Source organism: Copidosoma floridanum, unplaced genomic scaffold (assembly GCF_036245765.1).
Source record: "Copidosoma floridanum isolate Cflo_tuat_1 unplaced genomic scaffold, Cflo_Japanese_pri ptg000030l, whole genome shotgun sequence".
NCBI classification, from domain to species: domain Eukaryota; kingdom Metazoa; phylum Arthropoda; class Insecta; order Hymenoptera; family Encyrtidae; genus Copidosoma; species Copidosoma floridanum.
The window spans coordinates 4,410,870-4,434,347 of record NW_028321907.1 but is presented as its reverse complement, the minus strand read 5'-3'; the positions used below and the strand labels follow the sequence as shown (position 1 = coordinate 4,434,347).

The 23,478-nt window shown below is 38.0% G+C and overlaps 2 protein-coding genes and 1 non-coding gene across 6 annotated transcripts in view; 1 reads left to right on the top strand and 2 right to left on the bottom strand.

Annotated features, from left to right (window-relative positions):
- Fstl5 (follistatin-like 5) overlaps window positions 1–7,434 on the top strand; it is a 152,232-nt gene extending 144,798 nt beyond the window's left edge. For all 3 annotated transcript variants that reach the window (XM_089596539.1, XM_023390223.2, XM_089596540.1), the window contains 12 exons: window positions 1,258–1,427; window positions 1,526–1,793; window positions 1,878–2,038; window positions 2,121–2,244; window positions 2,326–2,622; window positions 3,855–3,976; window positions 4,257–4,394; window positions 4,600–4,815; window positions 5,258–5,408; window positions 6,381–6,581; window positions 6,661–6,810; window positions 6,946–7,434. In XM_089596539.1, the coding sequence (XP_089452665.1) occupies window positions 1,258–1,427; window positions 1,526–1,793; window positions 1,878–2,038; window positions 2,121–2,244; window positions 2,326–2,622; window positions 3,855–3,976; window positions 4,257–4,394; window positions 4,600–4,815; window positions 5,258–5,408; window positions 6,381–6,581; window positions 6,661–6,810; window positions 6,946–7,175 (2,228 nt within the window). In that variant the 3' untranslated portion in view covers window positions 7,176–7,434. The remainder of the gene's footprint in view (window positions 1–1,257; window positions 1,428–1,525; window positions 1,794–1,877; window positions 2,039–2,120; window positions 2,245–2,325; window positions 2,623–3,854; window positions 3,977–4,256; window positions 4,395–4,599; window positions 4,816–5,257; window positions 5,409–6,380; window positions 6,582–6,660; window positions 6,811–6,945) is intronic.
- A 2,427-nt stretch (window positions 7,435–9,861) lies between these two features.
- Window positions 9,862–19,538, bottom strand: LOC106640150 (ubiquitin carboxyl-terminal hydrolase 15). 2 transcript variants are annotated; one of them, XM_089596511.1, is made up of 13 exons: window positions 19,358–19,538; window positions 19,137–19,187; window positions 18,695–19,026; window positions 15,627–15,788; window positions 15,275–15,459; window positions 13,926–15,190; window positions 13,337–13,609; window positions 12,855–13,121; window positions 11,598–11,906; window positions 11,295–11,512; window positions 11,075–11,191; window positions 10,868–10,986; window positions 9,862–10,796 (listed from the first exon to the last, which is right to left on the bottom strand). In XM_089596511.1, the coding sequence occupies exons 4-13, from the start codon at window positions 15,785–15,787 to the stop codon at window positions 10,624–10,626; spliced, it is 3,087 nt and encodes a 1,028-aa protein (XP_089452637.1). In that variant the 5' UTR covers window position 15,788; window positions 18,695–19,026; window positions 19,137–19,187; window positions 19,358–19,538; the 3' UTR covers window positions 9,862–10,623. The 2 variants fall into 2 exon arrangements, with proteins under 2 accessions (XP_089452637.1, XP_014209572.2); XM_014354086.2 differs by lacking the exons at window positions 18,695–19,026; window positions 19,137–19,187; window positions 19,358–19,538 and adding an exon at window positions 16,789–16,993.
- On the bottom strand, window positions 12,324–12,630 carry LOC149373440 (Nuclear RNase P). Its single transcript, XR_016293401.1, has one exon.
- Window positions 19,539–23,478: the final 3,940 nt, after the last annotated feature.

Here is a 23,478-nt window from a genome sequence, read left to right as displayed (position 1 = left end):
TGGAAAATAACTTTGATAACTGTCGATATTTCGTTTGGGTATTGGAACAAAAAAAAAAAAAAATGAAAAAACTAGAGAGTCAGAAGCGCAGGCAAAAGTTATGTTTGAAACATCAGCTGTGCGAAGGTACGATTGAAAATTTTGTTCTGGTTGATTTTGATTGGAAGATAAAACGAAAGGTTTGAAAATAAAAAGTATACGAGCCATCGGAAGCGAAGCTGTGATTTTCAAAAATCCACCAGAACAACCAAACAACCAGCAACCTATGGACTTTTATTGTTGAATCTCCCACTCTGGTTGAGAAAGTAAAATCATAGATAAGTCAACACATATATTTGCGAAAAAGAATTATCGTTTCGAGAATTACGGTTCTTTTTTTTCTTGCATAAACAAGTGCTTGTGGTTCTATCATAAAAAAAAAAAAAAAAAAAAATTGAAAACATCCGCTCACGAGAGAGTACATCACTTGACCCTAAATATATCAATCACCCCCCCTAAGCTCGAACAACAATTTGTTCGTAATACATCGTGCTCTAGCAGAGAAGCACAATTTGCCTACGATGCGATATGCGATACACAGATGTAATGTGGATGTATTCAAAACAAATAGTCCCGGAATGATACAAAGAGCCAATTATTGCAGATTTCGGGCTGCTGCTTCTGTGTACTTAAGTATGCCTATATACATGTGCATTCACTGGACTTGTAACCCGCATTGTAAAGTACAACAATGATCGTATCTATGGAAGCACACCGGTGCAGAATGCATGGAGATAGAGATGAGAAAACACGTATGGGAATAGGAGGCGATATCAATGCCATACGGCTCCGTTTCGGTAATCGCGTCACGCGAAACGGACGATAATTAGGATAAGAGGCTTATAATATACGGCTCGAGTATTGAAGCAACGCCTTCTCTCTCTCTCTGAGTGTTCTTGATATGTTAACGTATCGGGCACTAGTGCTGTTGTTATTGTGCGACCTACAGAGGATAGGACAGATGGGGGTGAAGTATCGTCGACACCAAAACAACAATCATTTGATTGTTTGTAAACGTGTGCCTGATACTACTTTTGGGACAATTCTTTTTTTTATCATGTTACCTCGGTTATACATATGTGCTCTTCAGATGATTTTTAATAATTTTTTTAATTAAAAATATACAAGCAGTTCCTACTGTGTACACCTAACGACTTACATCGAAGTCTTTGCCGATGAAGCTCCCTCGCAAAACAAATGTGTTGTTTTTTGTTCCAGATGACCAAAATCATGAGACACCGAAAGTTTTGCCACTCGGGAATGCGACACCAGCCACGCCGAAACAGGTCAACCGTCAAAGCAGCCAAGACGACAGCAAAGAAAATTCCGTCGACGACGGAAGCTACGGCGCAAACAAGTGCACACCCCAAGAATACGAAATTATGAAGGTATACTATGTAAAAAAAAAAAAAAAAAAAAAAGAAAGCCACTACCCGAACTTGTGGTGATGATAAGAAAAATGACCTAAAAATGATGTTACACTCAGGACAACCTATTGCTGTACAACCACGAGCGACTGATGGCCAAGGACAACCACAGCAAGGAGTACCTGGTGAGCATAATGTTCTCGCACTACGATCAGAACAATGACGGGAATCTCGAGGGCGAGGAGCTGGAGCAAGTAGCCGAGCGCGAGGACCTCCGACGGCTGAGCAAAAAGTGCTCGCTCGGCCACATGATAGCTTACGACGATGCCGATCGCGACGGTCGGCTCAACGTCAACGAGTTTTACATGGCTTTCAGCAAACTCTACAGTGAGTGCCTCATCTTTCCCAACCCCCCCCCCCTCCCCACGACCCACTCGCAATAAAATACTATACAACACCCCGCGGCCCAAGGTGTGCTTGTAGTCTCGCTGGACAAGAACCTCGAGGTCAATCACATTCCGGCGCGGGTGGGCGACAACGTCGAGATAAAGTGCGACGTGACGGGTACACCGCCACCACCCCTCGTCTGGCGGCGCTACGGCTACGATCTCGAAGCCCTCTCCGAGCCCGAGGTGCGAGCCTTTTGTTTTTCTCACCTTACCCGCGAGCATCAATGTATACCTGAAACGGATTGTCCGTTAAACGGATTTTCAGGTACGGATTTTCAACGACGGCAGCCTGTACCTGACGAGGGTCCAGCTCGTCCACGCCGGCAATTACACCTGCCGCGCTCTTAACAACAAGGACGTCATCCAGACCCACGTGCTCACTGTGCACAGTAAGTGCTCTTTATGCTCGTGTCCACTTTGTCTCGGGATGCCATGATTTCGTTGAAGTACAATACGCTCGTGGTGCGCAGCGATACCGGAGGTGCGAGTGACGCCGCGTCTGCAGTCCAAGCGGCCGGGGGAGGAGGCCTCGATGCGCTGCCACGTGGTCGGGGAGCCTCTGCCGCGAGTCGAGTGGCTGAAGAACGACGAGCCGCTGCGCGAACAGCGTGCCGATGACAAGTACGAGGTGGTGGGCAACGGGACCAGTCTGGCGATTCGGGGCATCAACTACGCCGACACCGGGGCCTACATGTGCCAAGCGACCAGCGTCGGGGGCGTCACGCGGGACATTAGCAGCTTGGTCGTCCAGGAGCAGCCCACGCCGAGTGAGTCGTTTTGCTCTACACGTGGCTGTTTTAACTCATCTTTTTAGGATTCGTACGTTAATTTAAAAAAAAAAAAAAAAAAAAAAACGAGAGCGTTATCACGATGAGTGAACGGGTGGCCATCGATCGAATAAATCAATGGCTAATGGAATTTTGGTTAAACAGCGGGTCGCGGAGGCAGAGAATATACTTTTGGGCTTTTAAGTTTATTATTTGGTTATTCGCTACGCGAGCTTTTGGAAGCTTTTGTGGTGTGTAAATGTGTAGGAAAGGGAAATGGGTTGTTTTTTTTTTTTTTTTTTTTTTTTCAACTCGATTATCGGTACGACGTGACTTTCCCAAAGTGTCCTATATAGGAGTTGTGTGTGTGGTTTGGATTCGTTTTTTTTTTCTTTTTTTTTTTCTTTTTTAGCTTTTAACGAAACGGAGATTTATATGGCGTCTGTTTTTCCAGAGAGAATCGAATTTTATTCATTTTCAATCGCTTCGAGTGCCAAGTTAAAAATATAATAATAATAATTGCCAATCCACTTTTGGCGCATTTATTTTTAGTTTCAACTGAAAGATGCGTCGCAATTCGTTTATGAATCAATCAGCGTTAATTTTTTACCTTCTTTTTTTTTTTTTTTAAACATGAAAAAGTGGTCCGTTGATCGTAATCGACGTTTAATCATGGTTAATGTGCAATGAGTTTCGCCTCGCGTCACCTTCCCTATGAGAGAAAAAAAATCGTTTTCGATGAATTGGCGACTCGTGCAGATTTCTCCAACACCACGAGAAGGAAAAAAAAAAAAAAAAAAAAAAAAAAAGAAAGAAAAAGAAAAATTCTCCGTCAGCAGCCAAAACTGGAGAAACAGAGTCGGCTCTTAATGCGCTCAGTGCGACAAAAGTGGTTAAAAAGTAGCTAAAAAGCCTTCCTCGTGGAGTACGTGTACGTACAAGTACAGCCAAGAGCGAAAGAGCAGCGGGAGAAGGTGCTCGAGAAAAATCGCGCCAAGTGGCTACAAGTTTGTCGCGCGCGAAAAGGAAGAGAGCGATTTACGGGGCGCATTACGCTAATCGAGACGCTGGTATCCCGCGTAAGGTAGAGCGACGGGGATCGAGAGGAAAAAAAAAAAAAAAAAACATTCACGTTGGTACATTCGACGCAGAGAGCTTGTGTAGATGGTCTATGTTAACCATCCCCCAAAAACGGTTTTTACATGCGTACGATTGGTCGTTTGTTTAAACAGCAGCACCGAGCGAGGAGCGAAGGTTCTTCTCGTTTCACGAGTGGGGCATTTCGGTGTACGAGCCGTCGGCCTGTCGATTGTACCATCAAATCAAGTCTACCGACATTATACCGGGGACTCAGGTAAACAGCGTCCCTATTTTTTTTTTTTTTTTTATCGTATGCCACGTGTATATACACTTCTTTGCAATTATGCAAATTGCGGAATTTGCGAGAAAAAAAAGTGCAGCTGAGGTAATTTTTCGTAATTGAACGCAATCATCTCGGAGCCTCATTGTGCGATACAACGGGGGTCGAGATTAGCGGCAGTTGTTATATGGTGCACACTTGGCTTTCTTTTTTTTCTCTCGCAATTTTCGAAAGTGAAAAACTCACGTACTTATTCCAAGTATTTTTTCAACAGGAGTACGTTTGCGCCGAGGAGGGAGTGCCTTGTTCGTGGGGCCGCGCGATAAACGTGGCCAATCGCTACGTCTACGTGTCCCAGCCGCTGAAGGACCGCATCCTCGTCATCAGCAAAATTCAGATGGTCGTTGTCGACGTGAGTGTACACTTTTATGATCCCATAATCAAATATAACGAGCACAGGTACAACGTGTTGACTTTACGTTGCCCTGCTATTACCGATTTTACGTTAAACAATAATTTTTATCTTGGATGCTGGTGATGTCAAAAGTACACGTAGATCGACGCACCGGATAATATATTATAGGGTGAGGGTGAAAAAAACGAAATTCTGTCGACAGGTGGTGACAACGGACAAATACCCGGTGGAGCTGCAGTACGTGCCAGCGTTGGACCAAGTCTGGGTCCTCAATTGGCGCAGCGAGACGGACATGGGGGTGAAGACGATACAGGTGATCAGGGACGCGGCGCAGAAGAAGAAACACAGGACCGTCCACCCGGAACCGATCGACGGACAGTTTGATCTCGTGCGCGGCCTCTACATCCCGGAACGTCAGGTAAAAAACAATTTACCCAACGACTTATGTTCAATAACAATTTCACTGTAATGCTCCTGCCACTTCTCGATCAAAGGCACGTGGCAGCCAATAAAAATGTAAAAGCGGGGCAAACATTTTATTTGATCCGTGAAGCCGGCACGCGTCCATACGTGTGATGTTTAAATTGCAATTTTTTTTTTCCCCCTCTCCAACACTTTTTTCTCCGTCGAACCGATCCGAGGATAAAAAAACAAGCTTGGCAAATTCGAGTAAAAACGCTGCCCGTGTACGCGTCCGAATAACATATACTGATGCACACGAATCCGCGTCTCGTTTTCGCGTGATTCCACTTGCTTTGCAAAAAAAAAAAAAAAAAAAAAAAAGATACAGCGTGTTCAAATGGGGGGGGGAAAGGTCAATACATATTCGATTAACGTTTGGATTGATTGGGCGTTCGTAGGACATCGGTCACGTGTTCAAGTACGGGTACGTGACGCACACGAATCAACGGGGCATGTACAAGCTCGACTTGGCGAACATGAGGTACAAGACCAGCCCCGATCTCGCCCCCTACAACTGCGTGCCTGTCAACGTCGTGTTCCCGGCATTGTGTGAGTATACATTTGTACATCTGTACAATACGCGCATACCCTATATATAATAGTTGCGGGTATCACGTGCACCATATACACATTTATGGATGCGAGAGGGCGAGGATTTGGTTTGTGGCTAATTAACGTCGGGCACGAGCATTACCTGCGTCGCAGATGAGCGGGACGACATAATCATCGGGAATCCACGTGCGTATTGGATTGGGTTGTTTTAGCATGCGCGTTTTACATATCTATTCGTACGCCTATTCTATACAAATTTAACCAACACCCCTGAAAACTCAAATTCTAAATGTATTCTAAAGATGACGATTCGGGCGTCATAGTAATATATTTTTACCGAACCAGAGATCAACCGGTCTTTTTTTTACGCAACAATTATCGGTAGAAGCAAAGTATAAGTATACGGGAGGCACATTGTTATTCTTGAAAGACAATCGGGGTCAGGCGGAGACTCGCACACAGAGAGCCGTCACCCATGGGCGTGCGAGTTCGCAAACAGGACCAAAGTGGAGGGAAGGGGGAGAAAGAGGCCGATGTATATGGCGAGCGTGTCCGGACAACTTTTCGGGGCTGGTTGGCTGGAACCCGTGCCAAACTACTTCCTGCTCGAGTTCGGCATAACCGAGTTTCCTCCCCCGTCACCCCCTCGAAATGTGTATTGGACGCTCGAACGGCCGGTTGGTCAGGAGACCGGCAACCAGTTAACCGATCCCAGATGTTGTCCAGATTCATGTGTCTTTCTTCCCACCGGAAATAAGAAAGATTGTAGCCGTTTTTTTTGTTATGTACCAGAGGTGGAAAAAGTTTCGGGAAATCGGTACGGGGGCAGACGTAGACCCGTTTTCTTGGGAGTAAAAAAAACGCATAGTTGGTAAAACTCCCTCTCCGGTTGATTACAGAAGCGTGAGGATTTACGTATAACATATATTCCTTAATGATCCTTGTTTTTTCCACTCCATCGCGTCGCAGATGGCTTCGTGATCCTCCAGTGCGAGGAGCCAATAACCGGTCGAGCCACCGGCCAATTACTGCTGGATTACCTCACGGACACTGTGTTGGAGCACAAACCCGAACTGGTGGGCAAGCCGATGGTCTCGCCCGACTCGCGGCACCTCGTCACCCTCGACAGGCGCCAGAACGGCGTCGTACTCATCGTCGAGGAGATATTACGTGAGTATACATACCTCCCGACCTGCGAGTGGATTTTTCATTGAGTTTACCCACTCGTTTTGCTTTTGCGTGTACGCAGCGACCGGATTGAACTTTGCGTTTGACGTCAAGACTACTCTGAACATCAGCGACATCACGTTCTATCCGTCCCAGACGGCCCACGGCTACGACCTCTACGCCTCGTCGATGGATAACAAGGAGGACATACTCTTCCTCAACTTGGCATCAGGTATGTATACTTGATATATCCATCCTGTACCGATTAAATCACCGATAAATCGACATGATATGGTCAATTTGAATTATTCCTGTTTGGCGGATGAAATATCATACAAAAGTGAATAATGGTTAATCCTCGTGACAGGCAAAGTGGAAATGATAACGGGCGTTGGCAAGGCGATGCCGGTGAGCTACGCAAAGTGGGGCAACCCGAACAGGCCGATAGTCCAGAGCGGAGTGTTTGGCCGGTACATGGTCAGTCCGTCGAACGAGGCCCTGTTTGTCCTTAACGGCGAGACGCGCACCGTCAACTGCGAGATCGGCGGCCTCGTGCGACCGGGCATGGTCGTGTGGTTCACCGTACCCACGCACTAAAAACTATTATTATCACCATGACTGGCCGGTGTACATGTTGTTGGAATTTGTCCAACGTTTTTAACGATTGTGCTTTTCACTGCGTCGATAGATAAGGTGAATTCAATTTTTTTTTTTTTTGGTTTTTTTTTTTTTTAGGATAAAAAAAGAGTTGATGATCGACGCGGCGTTAGCGATATTATTATTATCATCCGGCTTTTCGTGGCGCGACAACTGATGGTAGGTTTACATCCGAAAATAATTGTATTTGGTTTTATGTGTTACTCGATAAAAACTACATTCCGAAGTAAATTGTTGCATTGTAATGGCCGACCAACGTTTTTTGTATGGTTTACTCGTTGATTAAACTTTTTCACGAAAAAAAAAAAACAAAAAAAAACAAAAAAAAACAAACAAACAAAATCTGATTACGAACAAACGATCGTTGTGATGAATTAGTACATGCTTATATACACTTTTTGATATTTTACTCGTGATGACAAAAAGGTTGGTGATTTCGGAATTTTTGAAAAAATCAAGTTACCTATCGCGAGTTTTCACAACTCAGTGCTGTGCGTCTAGACACGATGGAAACAAAAAAGATACGTCGACGCGTAAGACATTTGACTTGCAAACATGTCAGTATAAGTATATATCATTTTTCATACAAAAACAAAAAAAAAAGAAAGATACTCGAGATAAGTCCCATAAATACACAATAATTAGTGATAAAACATACGTAGTATTACATTAAGAATATATTTATAGATATATTAAAAATGTTAAGTATTGCATTTTTATGGCGAAAAATGCCTGTTTGAAATGATTGAAAAAAAAAAAAAAAAAAAAAAAAAAAAAAAAAAAAAAAATCACTTATGTATAATTTTATCACTGTCACGAATATTCCTTCGTCTCTCTCTTTCTCTCTCATTTTCTTTCTGAACCATTCATCAATGAAATGTTCAAAAATTGTTTCTAAAATACGAATAAGTAGGTACGTACTAGAAAAAAGAAAAAAATATAAATATATTTTTTAATATTGGTTGAGAATTGACGAGAAAACGAAAGATAAAATACGATTGTTTTATTGAAATAAATTTTAAATTGAGAAATAAGAGAAGTTTTGTATTTGCTTGTAAAGAACGTTTATTGAAGCGATCGTTGGACGATGAGAAAAAAATTAAGAGTAAAAAATAAGTAAAAACATTGAGAGAGACGAGGAAAACGAGTCTCACGGGTATCTTGCGATGCTGCGACGATCCATCGTTGATAAGACTATATGAAAAAAACTTTGATAAAATAAGAAAGAAAAAAAAAATAAAAACATTTAATGTATACTGTATCGTTAAGAATGGCAAATTTAAGCTTAACTCTTTGAATCTCATGAGGATGATATCTAAAGAAGAGGACATAAAGTGAAATAGTAACGATCTGAAGGTAATACCTATAAACCGAGATTCGAAGAAAAATTGATAAACAAAAATTTAATACCGGCTAGCTTTAGCAGAGTGTACAGAAGCAAAGAGTTATTTTGTTAATGTTGCGATCCATATCGAGGATGCGTAATAAGACGATGATTACTTGTAAAAGTTTTTAAAGATAGAAAAAAAAATAATAAAACAAAGTCTGATCACGCGGTAAGTCTCACTAGAGTCCTAGAGATTTCCCGGTCGGTCTTTAAAACTCAAAGGAATTTTCATCGCAACTCTGTCTTTTTTTTTCTTTATCAAGCGTAGACGAACAAAATTAACAATGTTTCGCAATAGAAGGTTCTTTTCTTTTTTTTTCTCAAATAGTTTGACGCATCGGATTAAAATACATCAATGTGTTTTTTTAATTTGTTTCATTAAGTAAATTTATATATATATTTATAAAGGGAAGACTAATGAACATGATTGTAAGGCACTTAACTAGGCACCAAGTCAGAAAATAAATAAAGCTTGTCATAGGTAAAGTTGCGATTTGACTCAAAGTCTCAACTTCATCTTGAAACAAACGTTGTATTGGCTCATCAGGTATGACTTGATAGAGAGATATACATATATAATTTAAGTTTGTAAATTCAATTTAATGTATGTATTTGTGGCTAGTCATTTTTCCTTATAAAAAATAAAATAAAAAGTTGTAGCTTTCTATTATTTGTAAAACGATAAGATTAATAATTTAACCAATGTTCAGTATTAATCATTCATTTGTAGAAATTGTTGCTCCTACTACCCACTGTATTGTAAATAAAGAAATGTATCTAAAAAATTCATTTCATTGCCATTCATTTATAGGGCTATTCATGATTTAATTCAAAAAAATCAAGAAAAAAAAAATTGATACGCGACATCAACTATCCAACATCTTACGTCCAGCAAGAAAATTAGGTAATCACTTATCTGGTACGACATAATATTTTCCCTGTAACTTTGAGTTGGATATTTATTTTACTGAGCAATCAAGTACCATCGTTAACAGTAAGCTTCAATATTTGCTCTTGGCGTGCCAATTTGAAATGAGTTGTTATGGCACCTATTTCTGTATCTATAACCGTGGAATTAGATAATTACACTTGAAAAAATAAAAGTGTAAGAAGTACTTGTCACAAGACATTTTATTTCATCGTTACTGCAGAATAATTCAGTAAGTATGACATTTTTTAAAAGTAATTAAAAGGAAAGGAATAAATAATTAATTAATGAATAAATCAAAATTTAGTAAATTATTTAACATTACTTTATTTGCTAATAAATTAGTACGGAATCACCGAGTTTACGTATTGTACAAATTCACTGTGACGTTTAAATTTCATGATAAAACTTCTTTTTCAATTACAACGTTATATTTTTGTCTGTTGTTTAAAAAAATTTTTCTAATCGAAAAAAAAAATTAATAAATTAATAGTACCGATTACAGGAACAGCGCGCAGAGTGCTTTCACTTTGTTTCCATTCTACACGCTCAATACATCCAAAAATTCATTATAAACATTCTTTCTCGGCAAATTCTTTTATTTTTATATAAAGTTTTCAAGTTTCGCAGGGATACATGCTTACCGATCCCACATTTACGATTCTCGTTTGTACGGCGCAAATGTAAATTAATATATTACAACTAATAACGTGTCTTTAATTTTTACTGTCAACTTTCTTACTTACGTAAACTCACTCGAATTTACCAGTCTTTCCTCACCAAAGCTTTAACACACTTAATCTCGTTACGACACTAGTAATAGTACAAACGAAGACGTTATTAAATAAAAAATCGTATTCGTAATGTGATCCACCATTCGAATCTTGTTTACTTCTTATACACAGCCAACGAATTTGAAAAACAATTTTTCGTTTTTTTTATTTGTTCGCTTTTATGTAACTGAAAGATCTCAAATTCGAGACCTTACCGAGAAATCTTTGGTGATAAAGATACTCGTTTTTTATCAGTCATTTGGTGTCTATGGATTCTCTCATTTTTTTTTTCTTTTAACCTTAAATATTGCACTGTTTTACGCTAGAGCCTTGCTGACTGTAGAACAAGATATAAGCATTGCTAAAGTCCTCTTCTTGTGGTTTTTGTTTACTAGTCATTTCGTCATTGTAGTAATGCCAGACATCCATTTGGGGGTTCTTGGCATAGGCTGTGTAATGTCCAGCAGATACGCCTACAAATAAAACAATGAGTCACTAAAACACACCATAAATAATTATTGTAGCAAATAAATTAGTTCCTTACCTCCAAAGTGACAGACACACGCATACAGGTCATACAGATGTTTTCCACAATTCAAGCCAACCAGAGGAAAGGTCACTTTATTGTCCAGCTTCATGCTCAAGCATTCATAAAACACAAATCTGAAAAATATCTCTAGTTGTTAAATATCTCAATGCTAAAAATAATTGTTTTTTTTTTTTATCATCAAAATGCAGGTAATGTACAAACCTTTTGAGGTAGACTATGAGGAACTTGGGGTACCGATGAACATTTAACGTTTTAGTAGCACACTGATTTTTCTCACATTTAGGACAGTACCAAGGATTGTGCTCATCTAGCGTTTCGCTGAAAACAAATCCAAATATTCGAAACATTATCGACTTTCCATGTATAATTGATGATAATAAAGAATCGTCCTGAGTCACAATGTTTTTTAATTAATATGTACCTTTGACTAAATGCTTGTAGACAATCATAAAGCGACAGTGGATGCTGTGGTCTCTGCTTACTAACGCTAATGTGATCAATGGGCTGCGGAACCTTAGGAATGCGGTCGACATACCTAACAGCTAGAGTATCGCCGGTCTGTAAAATGACTTTGCCGCTCTTCGGCACTTCGCAGCCGGTACAATGAGAGCTATATATGCAACGCGAGCAAATGTTACCCTGAAAATAAAACAAACAAAAATTGTTTAACTTGGAGTAATAAAAGCACAAATAAAGTTTTCCTTTAAGTAACACAATAACGTACCTGTCCACCAACGAAACGTAGAGTGTACGTTGAATCCCGGGGCACAATTCGTGCGACCATATCCCAAATGTGCTTGGCGTCGACACGTGACGGTAGCTTCAGGACGTGTAGATCTCCAAATAGTTTCATGCTTTTGCGATTGTTGGTGGCTTCGTTGGTATCGTGGCGTAGCACAAGGGGTATGTTGAGCAAACGGACAGCTGGCCTTGAGCGTTGACCAGTTTCGTCCAGCTTGGCAAAGGGGGCTGCCGTCAATTCGGCCGAACAGACAGGACACTTTTTCGGTTTATTTCCGCTCTTGAAGTAATCCTGTGGGGTAATACCACTGCTCTCTTACTTTCTTGTGCTTACAGTTTATTTCAAAAATGCTGTCTCGAATTTTTGTTACGTGCATTAGCAGCACGTTTTCGTTAAAAACATATAGTTGTACGAGCCCATTCTGTTTGATTTTTTTTGTATTATTTTTGTGAAACCGTTAACTACTTTTAGGTTTCGAAAATGAAAACAAAAATTGAATAAAAGATCTTTTCGTGTATGCACACACACAATGAAATGATTTATGAAATAAACAGTTACTAAATTTAGTTACCACTCCCGTCTTATTATCAAGTGTTAAAAAATGTGAAATACAAAATCATCAAGAGTTTTATCGCGGTATTTAATTAAAATTTTGTGGTGATATAAAAATAAGAAAAAAAATTGTTTAATGTTCCCTCAGGTTTTGCGGCAGCATCAGATTAGTCTGAATTGAGTTCCGATCAAAAGCATTGATGCGGCTCGCAGATTTTACTAAAACAGCGGGTCACACGAGTTTCCATCTCAAGCTGCGTCATCTCCGCTTGCCCTTAACTATTCAAAGGCAGAGCATCCCAGAACTAAAACGCACCCAAGCTTTTTCTGGTTCCCGCACATGCCGTTTACGACATCGTCCGGCTAGAACGTTCAAATGACCTAATCTCAGACCTTCCCGAGGTGAGGATTATTGGTAACCAAGTACCACATATGTACACCCCTGCTGCGAGATTGATGCTGCCGATGTCATCATTGGGAAAAAATAAGCTTATCAAAATTGCGGATTAATGCATTCAACTGATTTTTTCTTTACTATACTAGATTGGGCATAAAAATATACCAGATACAGCAAATTTGAACGTAGATTTACAAAATTATCAGTGTCAGAGATGCTTTTGCCACCTTATAAAACCATAGAAATTCCGTAAAAAAATTCAATTCAATTCAATAAAAAATAATTTATACCTCGATACACGTGTCACACATTACGAGCGTGCAGTTGTTTTCGCAGTGTTTCTTGAAATCACCATCGTTTTCCTCGAGACAAATGATGCAGGTCTCCTCGGAAGCGCGGTTAGACGGTGCAGCACTGATAGAACTACTCTGTCCAGGTTCAGAAGGAACTATAGCAGGATCATCGCTATCAACCCAAGGTTCTGGAGGGTCCATCAGCTCAAATGCGTAGATTTGGCGGTTCGTATCGTCCACGCACCTTAAGGGTAAACTATCTTCCTGCAAAATAAAATAAAGATTTGATTGAACGAATTTACAAATTGTTTAGAAAGACTGTTCTTCAGCGTGTAGCTTCGTAATTTAACTAGAAATTACGAAACTGTTCCATTGAAGAATATTACTATGGGAGGGTAGTATCGGAAGTAGCCTAAGCTAGTCAACGTACCACCTTCTGGCCCTCCAATATACATAGAATGCTATGAAATAAAAATTACCAGTATTTTTGCGACGTGGTTCTCCAAAACCTCAGCCATGACAATGCTGGACAATGGTATGCTCTCTTGATTGAGGGTTTTCAAAAGCTCCTCTTTGAGCTTGCAGACCTGTAGCTGCTTGTTCAACAAGACGACGCAACGTATGGGTGGCTCACCGTCAGCGGGAATGTACGTTATCATGAATTGCCTCTCCATCGCGTGAGGCAAAGGTACGGATAGATACATAAAAGGCTCGTAAGTTACAGACACGTGCTTGCAAGCTGCACAAACGACCTGTAAACATATATGGACCATAACCTATTAAGAAGCTGCCGAGCTGCGGAAGCTGCTTGGAGATGCAACTGTACTTTTTTTTTTTTTTTTTTTTTTTTTTTTTTTTTTTTTTTTTTTTTTTTTTTTTTTACCAAACGTAGTGTCACAATTGTTTGAAGTCTATTTTTAATTAATTAATAATAGACAGGAAAAAATTGTATTTGACTTTAGGAGACGATTTACGATGTAAGCATATCTTATCAGCTACATACCGACGTACATCTCCACATATTTTTTTCCCCAAACCATTGCTAAATTTCAAAATCAAAGTATTTACCGTGCTTTTGAATTGTCCTTGGAACGTATCGACTATAACGCTTCGATTATCTCGTAGATGCTTTGCCCAGTGCTTGTCAGCCTCGACCTCCTCTAGCATCGCGGTCGCGCCATTTTCGCAATTCTGTAGCGATCTTGAGCACGTTAGACCGCTAGCAGCCAAACCATCCTTTTTGTGATTCTTCTCTTGGTCTTCGAGTCGCATTCGCTTTACATTACACTTTTCCAATCCGCTGTCGTACTCCATCTCGGATACATTGGACACAGCAGCACCTCCACAACACCCAGCAACGCCGCTACTACCGTCGGGGCCACAATTATTCCGCTGGCAATTGATTTCCTTGATACGTTTAACGCTAGCACTTTTATTGTCAAAGTCATGATTCTCGGTGAGGTTGGATTCTAAAAGTATCCGACGGCTGTTCTCTTTGGGAAACTTTTGTGAATCGTAGTATATTTCATTATTGCACTCCTCAGGCGTGACGAGGAAGTTCGCGTTGCTTGTTTTGGCATCTTTAGCAATATCGTAGAGTTTATTGCGGATCTCGCAGCCTAATTGATGTGGCATGTTAACGTGTACTTCGTTATAAATGAAACTGGACTTTGCAGCCTGCAGGTCCACAACGTCCTCGGAGTCTAACGTCTCTTCGTCGTTGGGCAAAGGTGAAATACTCTGAGTCGGCGAGTTGGCTGTACTGTCCAAGTCTTGTAGACAATCATCTCTAGGTGAACCAGCCATGGTTACATTAGGACTATTGGGATTCGTATGCGATGTCATGGTCTCGTAATCCATGAAATCGAAATTACTAGGGGGAAGGAAAGTAGCACCAGCACAAAAGTCTTTATCTCCGTTCTGGTTATTCGAATTAACATCACTGGCAGTGGTTGCAGTCGCATTGGGCACGTGGCAATTCTTATTTGTCTTTGCTAGATTCATCTGCTCGTGTAGAGTGTCCAGCAATAGCGCCAAGAATTCTTGACAATCGTGCTGTCTGTAGTCTTTGAATTGCGAATGATACGCACCGAGGGTTTGTTTAAATTCCGTCGGCTGAAGTGATTTATATTTCCCGGACCACATTTTACTGAGCAGCGTACTAAAGTTCGCCATCAAAGAACCAGGTGGTGGTTCCTTTTCGTCACCTTCTTGTAAATCGAGAAAGTGACGCAAAACTGGTGGCGTGGCAGTCAGACACTGCAATCCAGCAGCCATGAAGCACGTGTTGCCCAAGTTGCTGAGACCACAGACGCCCGCTGGCAAATTAGCTTCTAAAAAAATTATTGCAAAATTTACTGTAAGACAAAGGTTTCATTACACTTCAGTTTTGAAAGAAAAAAAATTGGACCACGTACCGAGCAGCGAATCATCAGGATTTTCATTAGTATCAGAAAATAAATTATTTAGTTCTGCAGTAGATGTAGGAAGGAAAGGCCCATGTTCCATTCCATAGTTCACTTCTTGCCATGGACCTTCATCTAATTCTGGAAGTGGACCAACCGAAATGGCGTAGTCCGAGGTAGACGCGTTAGCTTCTGACCTGCAACAAACACGTTTAAATCATATTTCTTATTTAAAATAACAATCTGGTATTTTTTAAGTGGTACGATTATTTTTTAGCAACTACGTTTTCACCGGATTATTTTTACTGAACTGAATACTCTCGAATGATTTACTTAAAAATAAGGATGAAAAAAAAAAACTCACCACGTATTATCAACGCCCATCTTGGCGTCGTTGGAAGATGCGTTGTCCTCGTGAAGCGTGAGATTGTGATCGAGAGATGTGGTAAGCGGACTGAGCCCGGTCGACTCGGATACCTCAACCTCGTTCACCACCTCGATTGTGTCAGGCAAGTCAGAAATCATCCTGCGGGCGAGAAGTATTTATTTAGCTATGTGCACGCATACTCACAGCCATGGTCACTCAGCGGACGCCACCACACAGGCCACACTGCCACCGCAAACGTGCGGCAACACTCAAACTGATAAAATTATTCAATTTGAAAACGTGGCGGACAATTTCCAACAGCGAAATACAATAATTTTGGCCTTACAATGCTTTTTCCAGGCTTTATCACGAGTAAAAAAAAACTGGTTAGTATAATTATGGTTAAGGACTGGAATACTTGAAAAAAAAAAAAATCTTATTAAAGATTAGTTTGGTTAAAAAAAAAAAAAGTATCATACACCAATTTGTGGATGGAAATAAATATGCAAAATAGGTATCTGAATGGCACGCTCGCGCGAACATAAACGTTCCTCTTACACTAAAAAAAAGTGTAATGCAAGCATTTTAAACCATTGGTAGAATCGTGCAAGATAATGCATACAACTGAAAGAATCAACGCATGCTATCCAGAAAATAAGCATAAATTCACAAGATCGACTAAACGATTTCTCAAAGTATGTCCAGCAGAGAGCCGGAGTAGCAAAGTATAATATCACTCTTTCAACCACCTCTACCTATCTCTCCGTTTCAGAAGTTGGTCCCGTTCTCTCTATTATTAGCGTGAAGCCGTGTCTCCTGTACCCACAAGTAGACCGCTTTTTTTGCACATTAGTCATTCACTATAGTGAATAGTATACTTAGAAATAGAAGTTTGTTGATCAATTTCGCCAATATTGACGTAGACACTTATTGTATGTACAGAGCCATGTTAATCTTGAAAGAACTTTGCGAGAATCGTATGGACAAAATAAAAAAAAAATGACGTAGAAGAAATTAATTCAGTACAACGTTAGATCGAATCGAGGCACAATCAGCTGCAGCAAAAACATCAGCAGAAGGGTGTCTTTGATTTACCATACAAGGCCAAGCGACACGTGTGACCTTATTAACCAAATACGTAGAGAATGTTTATACATACGTTAAAGTACATAAACGCTCGTGATCGGAAGAACACATTCGTTCCCAGCTTTCGAAAAACCAATTTCTTGGATACATATAAACGTTATATGTGGAGACGTAGGCTTTATTACTCAAAGCGGAAACTTTCACTGTGCAATTGCTTCATTAACACGATATTGTATACACAATTATGTAGACAATTTAATTACTTGTTTCGAAAGTGTGCCACATCAACTGGCAATTGTTGAGCAGGAAAATTAAACTCGTTTTTGGTCAATAAATTTATTGAACATTTGTAATGTTTGTATCGTTTTAAAGATAAAGAACGTAGCTCTGTATCACATGTTTTTTTAGTAACAATTGCAGTGCAAAACTGTTCATATCACACTAGCTGCCCCAATCAGCATGATAAAAGACATTTGACTTCTATAACCTCAATTTAACTGCTGTATAATTTATGGAAAAAGAGATATATACACACTCGACCCTACACCTAATCAATAAAGTTTTAGACATGAAGTATAATCCTACAGTACAGAAAAAGGAGTGTTTACAACGACTTTTAATTTTTTTGATACATATTTTCACTGTGGTGCATCATAATTTTCATAATTAAGAGAAATACGCAATTTCATATTTTTTAGTATCAATAACGAAAAGTTCCACGTCATTCTGCTCGAAATTGCTAAAATTATGCTCCCGAGGCTCTAAAGATACAATAAAGACACACATATGTATAGGTGAAAGGGGGAATCGGAAGCCGCGCCCGTACTTAGTATCGAACATCTCAACACGATTCTGGTGGTAAAAAAAAAAAAAAAAAAGAAAATTTAAGCACACTTCCGTTCCTTTAAACAAAGGTGCAGATACTAAACTAGATAACTAAATCATGAAAGGTATAAGGTACGAGTACTTTATATAGTTGGATAAAAAATTTTTTTTTCAAGTTCCCTTCATTGCTTCTAAATTTCCAATACCTAAATATATTAGGTATAGAATTGTTTTTTCCCTTTTACCATCGACAGTACAAAAGAAAAGAGAAAAGAGTATACACACATTACGTACAGCCAAAACTTGTTGAGGCGCGTTGAAGAGATGAGAGAAAAAAAGATGGTAAAAAAAGCATTAGTAACAATAGTAACCATAGATATAGGCATTAACCTCGTGCACGTGGCAGATGAAAACGAGCATGCACCTCACAGGTTATAGATATTTATATTATACTCCATCCTCTCTTCTATCTCTGTAAGCTCAGCTGCCAAAGCACTGAGTTAAATACTTATATACATGTATGTATATAAGCTATTAGGATTGTTACTTTATCAGCATTCCGAATGCATTAATTTTTCACTTGTGATATTGTAACAGTTAAATGAATATATATCTGCTAGGTTGCTCCAAAAGGAGGAGGAGTGCCTTTTAAACATATTTCCACTAAGCTGGAGCACTGAACGCGCATGCACAAGGACAAGGTTCCTGGATCATCTTTACTTAATCTCAATCTAGATAATTATTTTTTCCTCTAAATATCATAGCTAATCACGTATCAAGGTGTAATTGAAAATTCACACTAAATATAAAGGTGAAAGTTGGATTGTTCCTGTATGAAATAGCTGTATTCATAACTTTGACGATTTCTCAATGTTATCACGATACTGATTAGGAATAAATAAATTTTTTTTTAAAAGTCAGCAACATTTAAAATGCAAAGATTCCAGCCTTAACCTATGTAATAGAGAAATTATAATATGTGCTCGACCTAAAATAACCGCCCACGTCGTCAGCATTCCTCTCCTCCTCTCGCCATGAATTGTCCGTCACGCTATACGTTAGTAGCCACGTACATAAATATAATAAGTGTAAAGGGAAAAAAAAAAAGTGAAATGGAGAGAAAGAACAGTTCCAAAAAGACACGTATCACTCACCTCTCGAGTCTTCTTTCTTTTCATCAGCAGCCCCGAGCTTAGCCTGGCCAAGCGTCTCCGAGAGCCCCACGCGATGCTCTCCCCTAAAGCAGATAAGCCCCGAAGATGACGGCGCACCAGCCCCTCCTTTAAGTACCTTCTGTATTTCGCATTTTCGCCGTCGACGTCGTTTTCTTCACCAACTTCTCTCTCCTCCGTTAGCTCGTCGTCCGTCCCTCAAGCCGCCATTGCTGATGCTATACTGCTGCGCGGTGAAAGCCGGCAACGACGACGTCCTCATGCAGCCGCCGCCTCTCGAGAGAAAATCGTGAGGTGATTGGCTGGCTTGGTTTCTTGCGCGCCAAAAAAAAAGGAACTTAGGAACGTGTGTCTCTCTCGGAACATATTCAACTTCTTTTGTCATAAAAAAACGTACTCTTTGTATTATTTTTCAATTACTTACTTGTAGGGTACTTGTGTTGGAAGTATAGACGTATTTGGAGAAAATCGTGTCCTTTAAAAAGAATTATACAGAAATATAGAGAGGTTGACGCAATAAAAGACATGAAAAACTCCAATGAAAAGTGCAAGTACTTGCAAATTGATTTTATTAAAAAAAAAAAACAAATTTGTGATAATTTTTTAAATATATTTCCATGCAAATACACATGTTTAGATACTTACATGGTACCTCATTGATTTTCAAGTATTGTATGACGATAAAAACATAGTCGTCGATGTTGGTGCACAGGACGTGATGCTACTCATGGTTGTCCTCGTGCTGCTGTAGCACGACCTTATCAGAGATTTATCCTCTGACCTTCCACGCGCGACGTTCAAGACGAAAAGAAGATTAAGTAGGTGGTTAAATGTATGAAGCGAGAGCCAATTTCTACTGGTGCATGCGAACGATAAAAAAAAAAGTTGGATAATGTGTGTGTAGATAATACACTTGCAGTGTGGTAGACTGGTAGTGGAGTATACCGGAAGTTTCCGGTATTTTTACACGCCGATCGAATTGTGAAATATTCAAGTGCTCATTTATGTTCACAATTTTAAGTTGAGTTTAATTTTTTAAAACAGTATGTTACATAAAGTTGTAAAATTGTCCACGAAAATATGGAAGAAAAGTTTTTTTTCAAACGCGTAAAGGAAGTCACGGGGGGGGGGGGTAACTGAGCTCGAACAGCGGGAAACATTTGAACTGGTTCGAATTTAAAACGATTTGTACATGTCCCTAATAAGAATACAATTCAATCTCATATTCAATCGCTTTGTATTTTATTTCAATAAAAATTTCTTTCAAAATACATCATAAATAAAAAATAAATGCTTCCTAGTGTTAATCAACAGATACATATTTCCCATCTTCTTCATATATATCCTGCTCATACAGTATCTCATTCAGATCAGACAATCAAAAGATTGAAAACTGTGATAAAAATTAAAATCGAAGGCTTTATCAAAAACCCTTCATTATTGTACGAAAAATTGTAATAACGATAATGATGACACAGTATAAGCACTTCACCCGAATTTGTACAAAAAACCATACAAAATTAGAGTTAGTATATACTTTTTTTTTCATTACAAGATTTATTTTATGTATAATAATTAATTGAAATACTCGATTAGGCGGACACGAGCGCAACAACCTTATTTGAGCTCATATTTATATATAAAGTACAGAGAGACAAATGTTTTAATGAAAAACAAGAATGTAACACTTGCGCTCTGTCCTTTTGTATTTTACATGTGAAATCATCATAATCGCACGTTAGATTATACATAGGAAAATTAGTCAGACATTGTCGGTCACGTTTTGAGGCGACATCAACACACTTAGAATTAATGTAATAAAAGTAGAATCATTCTTACAAAAATCTCCAATTTTTGTCACACACACAAAACATTTTTATTATTTTAATAATTTTTCATGAATAGGCCATTGTTAACCATAGCGCCTATGTATTTTGTTAGCGCCTATAAATTTTCGTTGAATCTAGGATTTTGTATTTTTTTTCAGCCTCAAGTGAGAAGGCTCATAGTTCTAAACATAAATACTCTATTTGTAAGGAAAATGTCGGTAAAGGTAAAAAAAATAATATAATTATATACGAAATTGTACCCAATTTCCACAAATATGAAATTTTTTTATCAAACTAACAACTTGCACTTAACTAATTAGTTTATTAATAAGACGTCACATGAGAATTGGAAAAACTATTGCAAGATTTTTAGTAACTTGTAAGGTATATGGCATTACTTAATTGTTATTTGTCAAATTTTAAGTATTTTAAAAGTCTATCACCGCCATTTTCCTTCAAAATTTCGTCCTTTTTTTACATTTAACAAATTTAAAGTAAAAATTATAATAATAATTGTCAGAAATAGATTTCTCAGTGACTAGAATATCTTGCAATCGACAGTTTGTTAAACATAATGATCTGCATCTTGAGATTTCACAAAAAGGACGAAATAAACAGTAAAGTAAACGTAAAAAATGACTTTGGTTTACTTTGAAGGGAATTATATTTAAAAATAAAAAAATGAATGCGGCAATTAATTTTAAATTGCGTCAGCCTAAAATAAATCAGAATCGCGTGCTAGCATTCAAATTTTTGTAACGTACGCAATTAAAAAGTAAACACACAAATCATCCAAACACACAAAAATTAATCATCCTTGTATGAAAATTTTAAAAATCGTTCATCTTGTAACTGAACAATCAAAAAATCAGTCTCAGTGCTTAGATGGTTATTCTATTAACACGTTGCTTGGGCAGCTGAGGCAAGATCTAACACCATTTAAGTTCTAAGCTAATCCTTGTATTCATTAAATTCCATTTTCATCGTTGAACCATATACTTAAAATTTAAGTTTTTCACTTTGAACAACATCAATAAAATTTTTTATCGCCAGCTGCGATAAAAAATTATCAAAAAAGTTTTTTTTTTGTTTTAAAGTAAAATCCAGTCATGAAATGCTTGTCGTTTCTGAATTGTGCTGCATAAATAACTATTACAAAAAATTATAATCATAGTTTACTATAAAATACACAATACATAATTTTTCTGCCTTACTTCTTGTCTATACTACATTATATACATCTAACAAGCGTCAGCTTACTATAATCATCATCTCAAATCAGACATTACTCTTTACTTTTTCTTTTCCATAATTTTATCCATACCCTCTTTAGATCAAAATTTATGCTTTCCCTACATACTTTGTATAATTACGAATGTTAGAATATAGCACACAATACTTGAATTTTTGTCAAATTACTTCTTTATCTCAAATTTAATTACACTTGGAAAGCATATGGCACACTTTTTAGTACATCGATCCTATCTTATTTTCTTTCATATCCCTATGCCTCTGATAATGTAAAAAAATAGCAGGTCGAGGAATATTAATTCAGCATTATTTTATTAACCTCGCGGAAATCGTATTACTTGTAACTTTTTTTTTTTATGTTAATGGCGTCCACACTTAAAATTGTATGGTTGATTTTTTTTTTTCATTCATGGTAACAACAGTAAGTACCTCTTATATATTTTTTCTCATTTTCCCTGTTTTTTGTGTACAATTTTATCGCAGATTTTTAAAAATATTCGAGTTGAAAACCCAGTCTTCAAATTATTTCAGTCTTATGCTATTGAAAAACATATAGTTCCGAATGGTAAACAAATTTTTAGTGTATAATGCATCGAAATTATCAGTCTTTGCAGTTAAAAAACGAGAAGTACGTTATAAAAAGTAAAAGAAAAGACTGGACTTTCTTTCAGATTTGATAAATCACTATGATTTTCATTTATATAGATACATTTATATTTTGATTATAAGAAACTCTCGTAAAATAATGAATAAAGTCTGTACAGACATTTGTCTGTCATCCAACAATCAATTTATATTTTACTTTCACGAGTAATCGTTTGTGATTTTGCACTTCAATTCTACATTCAAATACACTGTACACTCATAAAAAAAAATTTCTAATTTATAAATCTATCTCTTGAACCAATTTCCCATGGGTGTAATTCTTGATAAAAAAAAACCAGACTATTTTGAGTTGTGTTAATTGAATCAAGTCACAGCAATAAAATTTTTAGATTACACTATGGCATTAAGGGATTAAAGGTATAAACACTTGTATGGCAGTATTTGCGTTGATATCAAAATTTTTTTATGAGCATAATTGCAGAAGTGAACAACAGATTTTTCATAAGAATCCACTGCTATGCATATTGTGCCGTTTATAGAACTTGAAATAGAAGAATCGCAATACTCCTCTACATCAAATTCATCATAATTTGATTTGATTTTTTTTTTCCATCTTTATGTAAAAAATTGAAGGCAATTTTAAAAACTTTTCTGAGACATTTTAAAAAGAAAACAACTTTCTCCAAAAATTCTCAAATTTTGTAGTGTGTGTAATTTCTCAATGATCGTGTAAAACTTGAGAAGTATTACCCACTTGTTCCAAGAATCACTGTGGGCACGAGTGCTACAATTTTTCAGGGCGTGCAAACATCCGTTTCAAAATGATTACTTTGCATACTAGTGTGCAAACTGCATACAGACTCGTATGTAAAGTACAGTAACTTCAATACAAAGCACGATGCTAGACTCGGACACTGCACACACAGGGTTTTAAAAAAATAATAAAAAAAGGATTTAAAAAAATTTTTTTTTTTTAATTTACACAAAAATTTTAAAGTTTTAGTACCGCTATTAAGACTTTATAATAAAAAATAGGAAAATCAAAACTAATGAAAACAGTTATGATTAAACTGTAAAGTA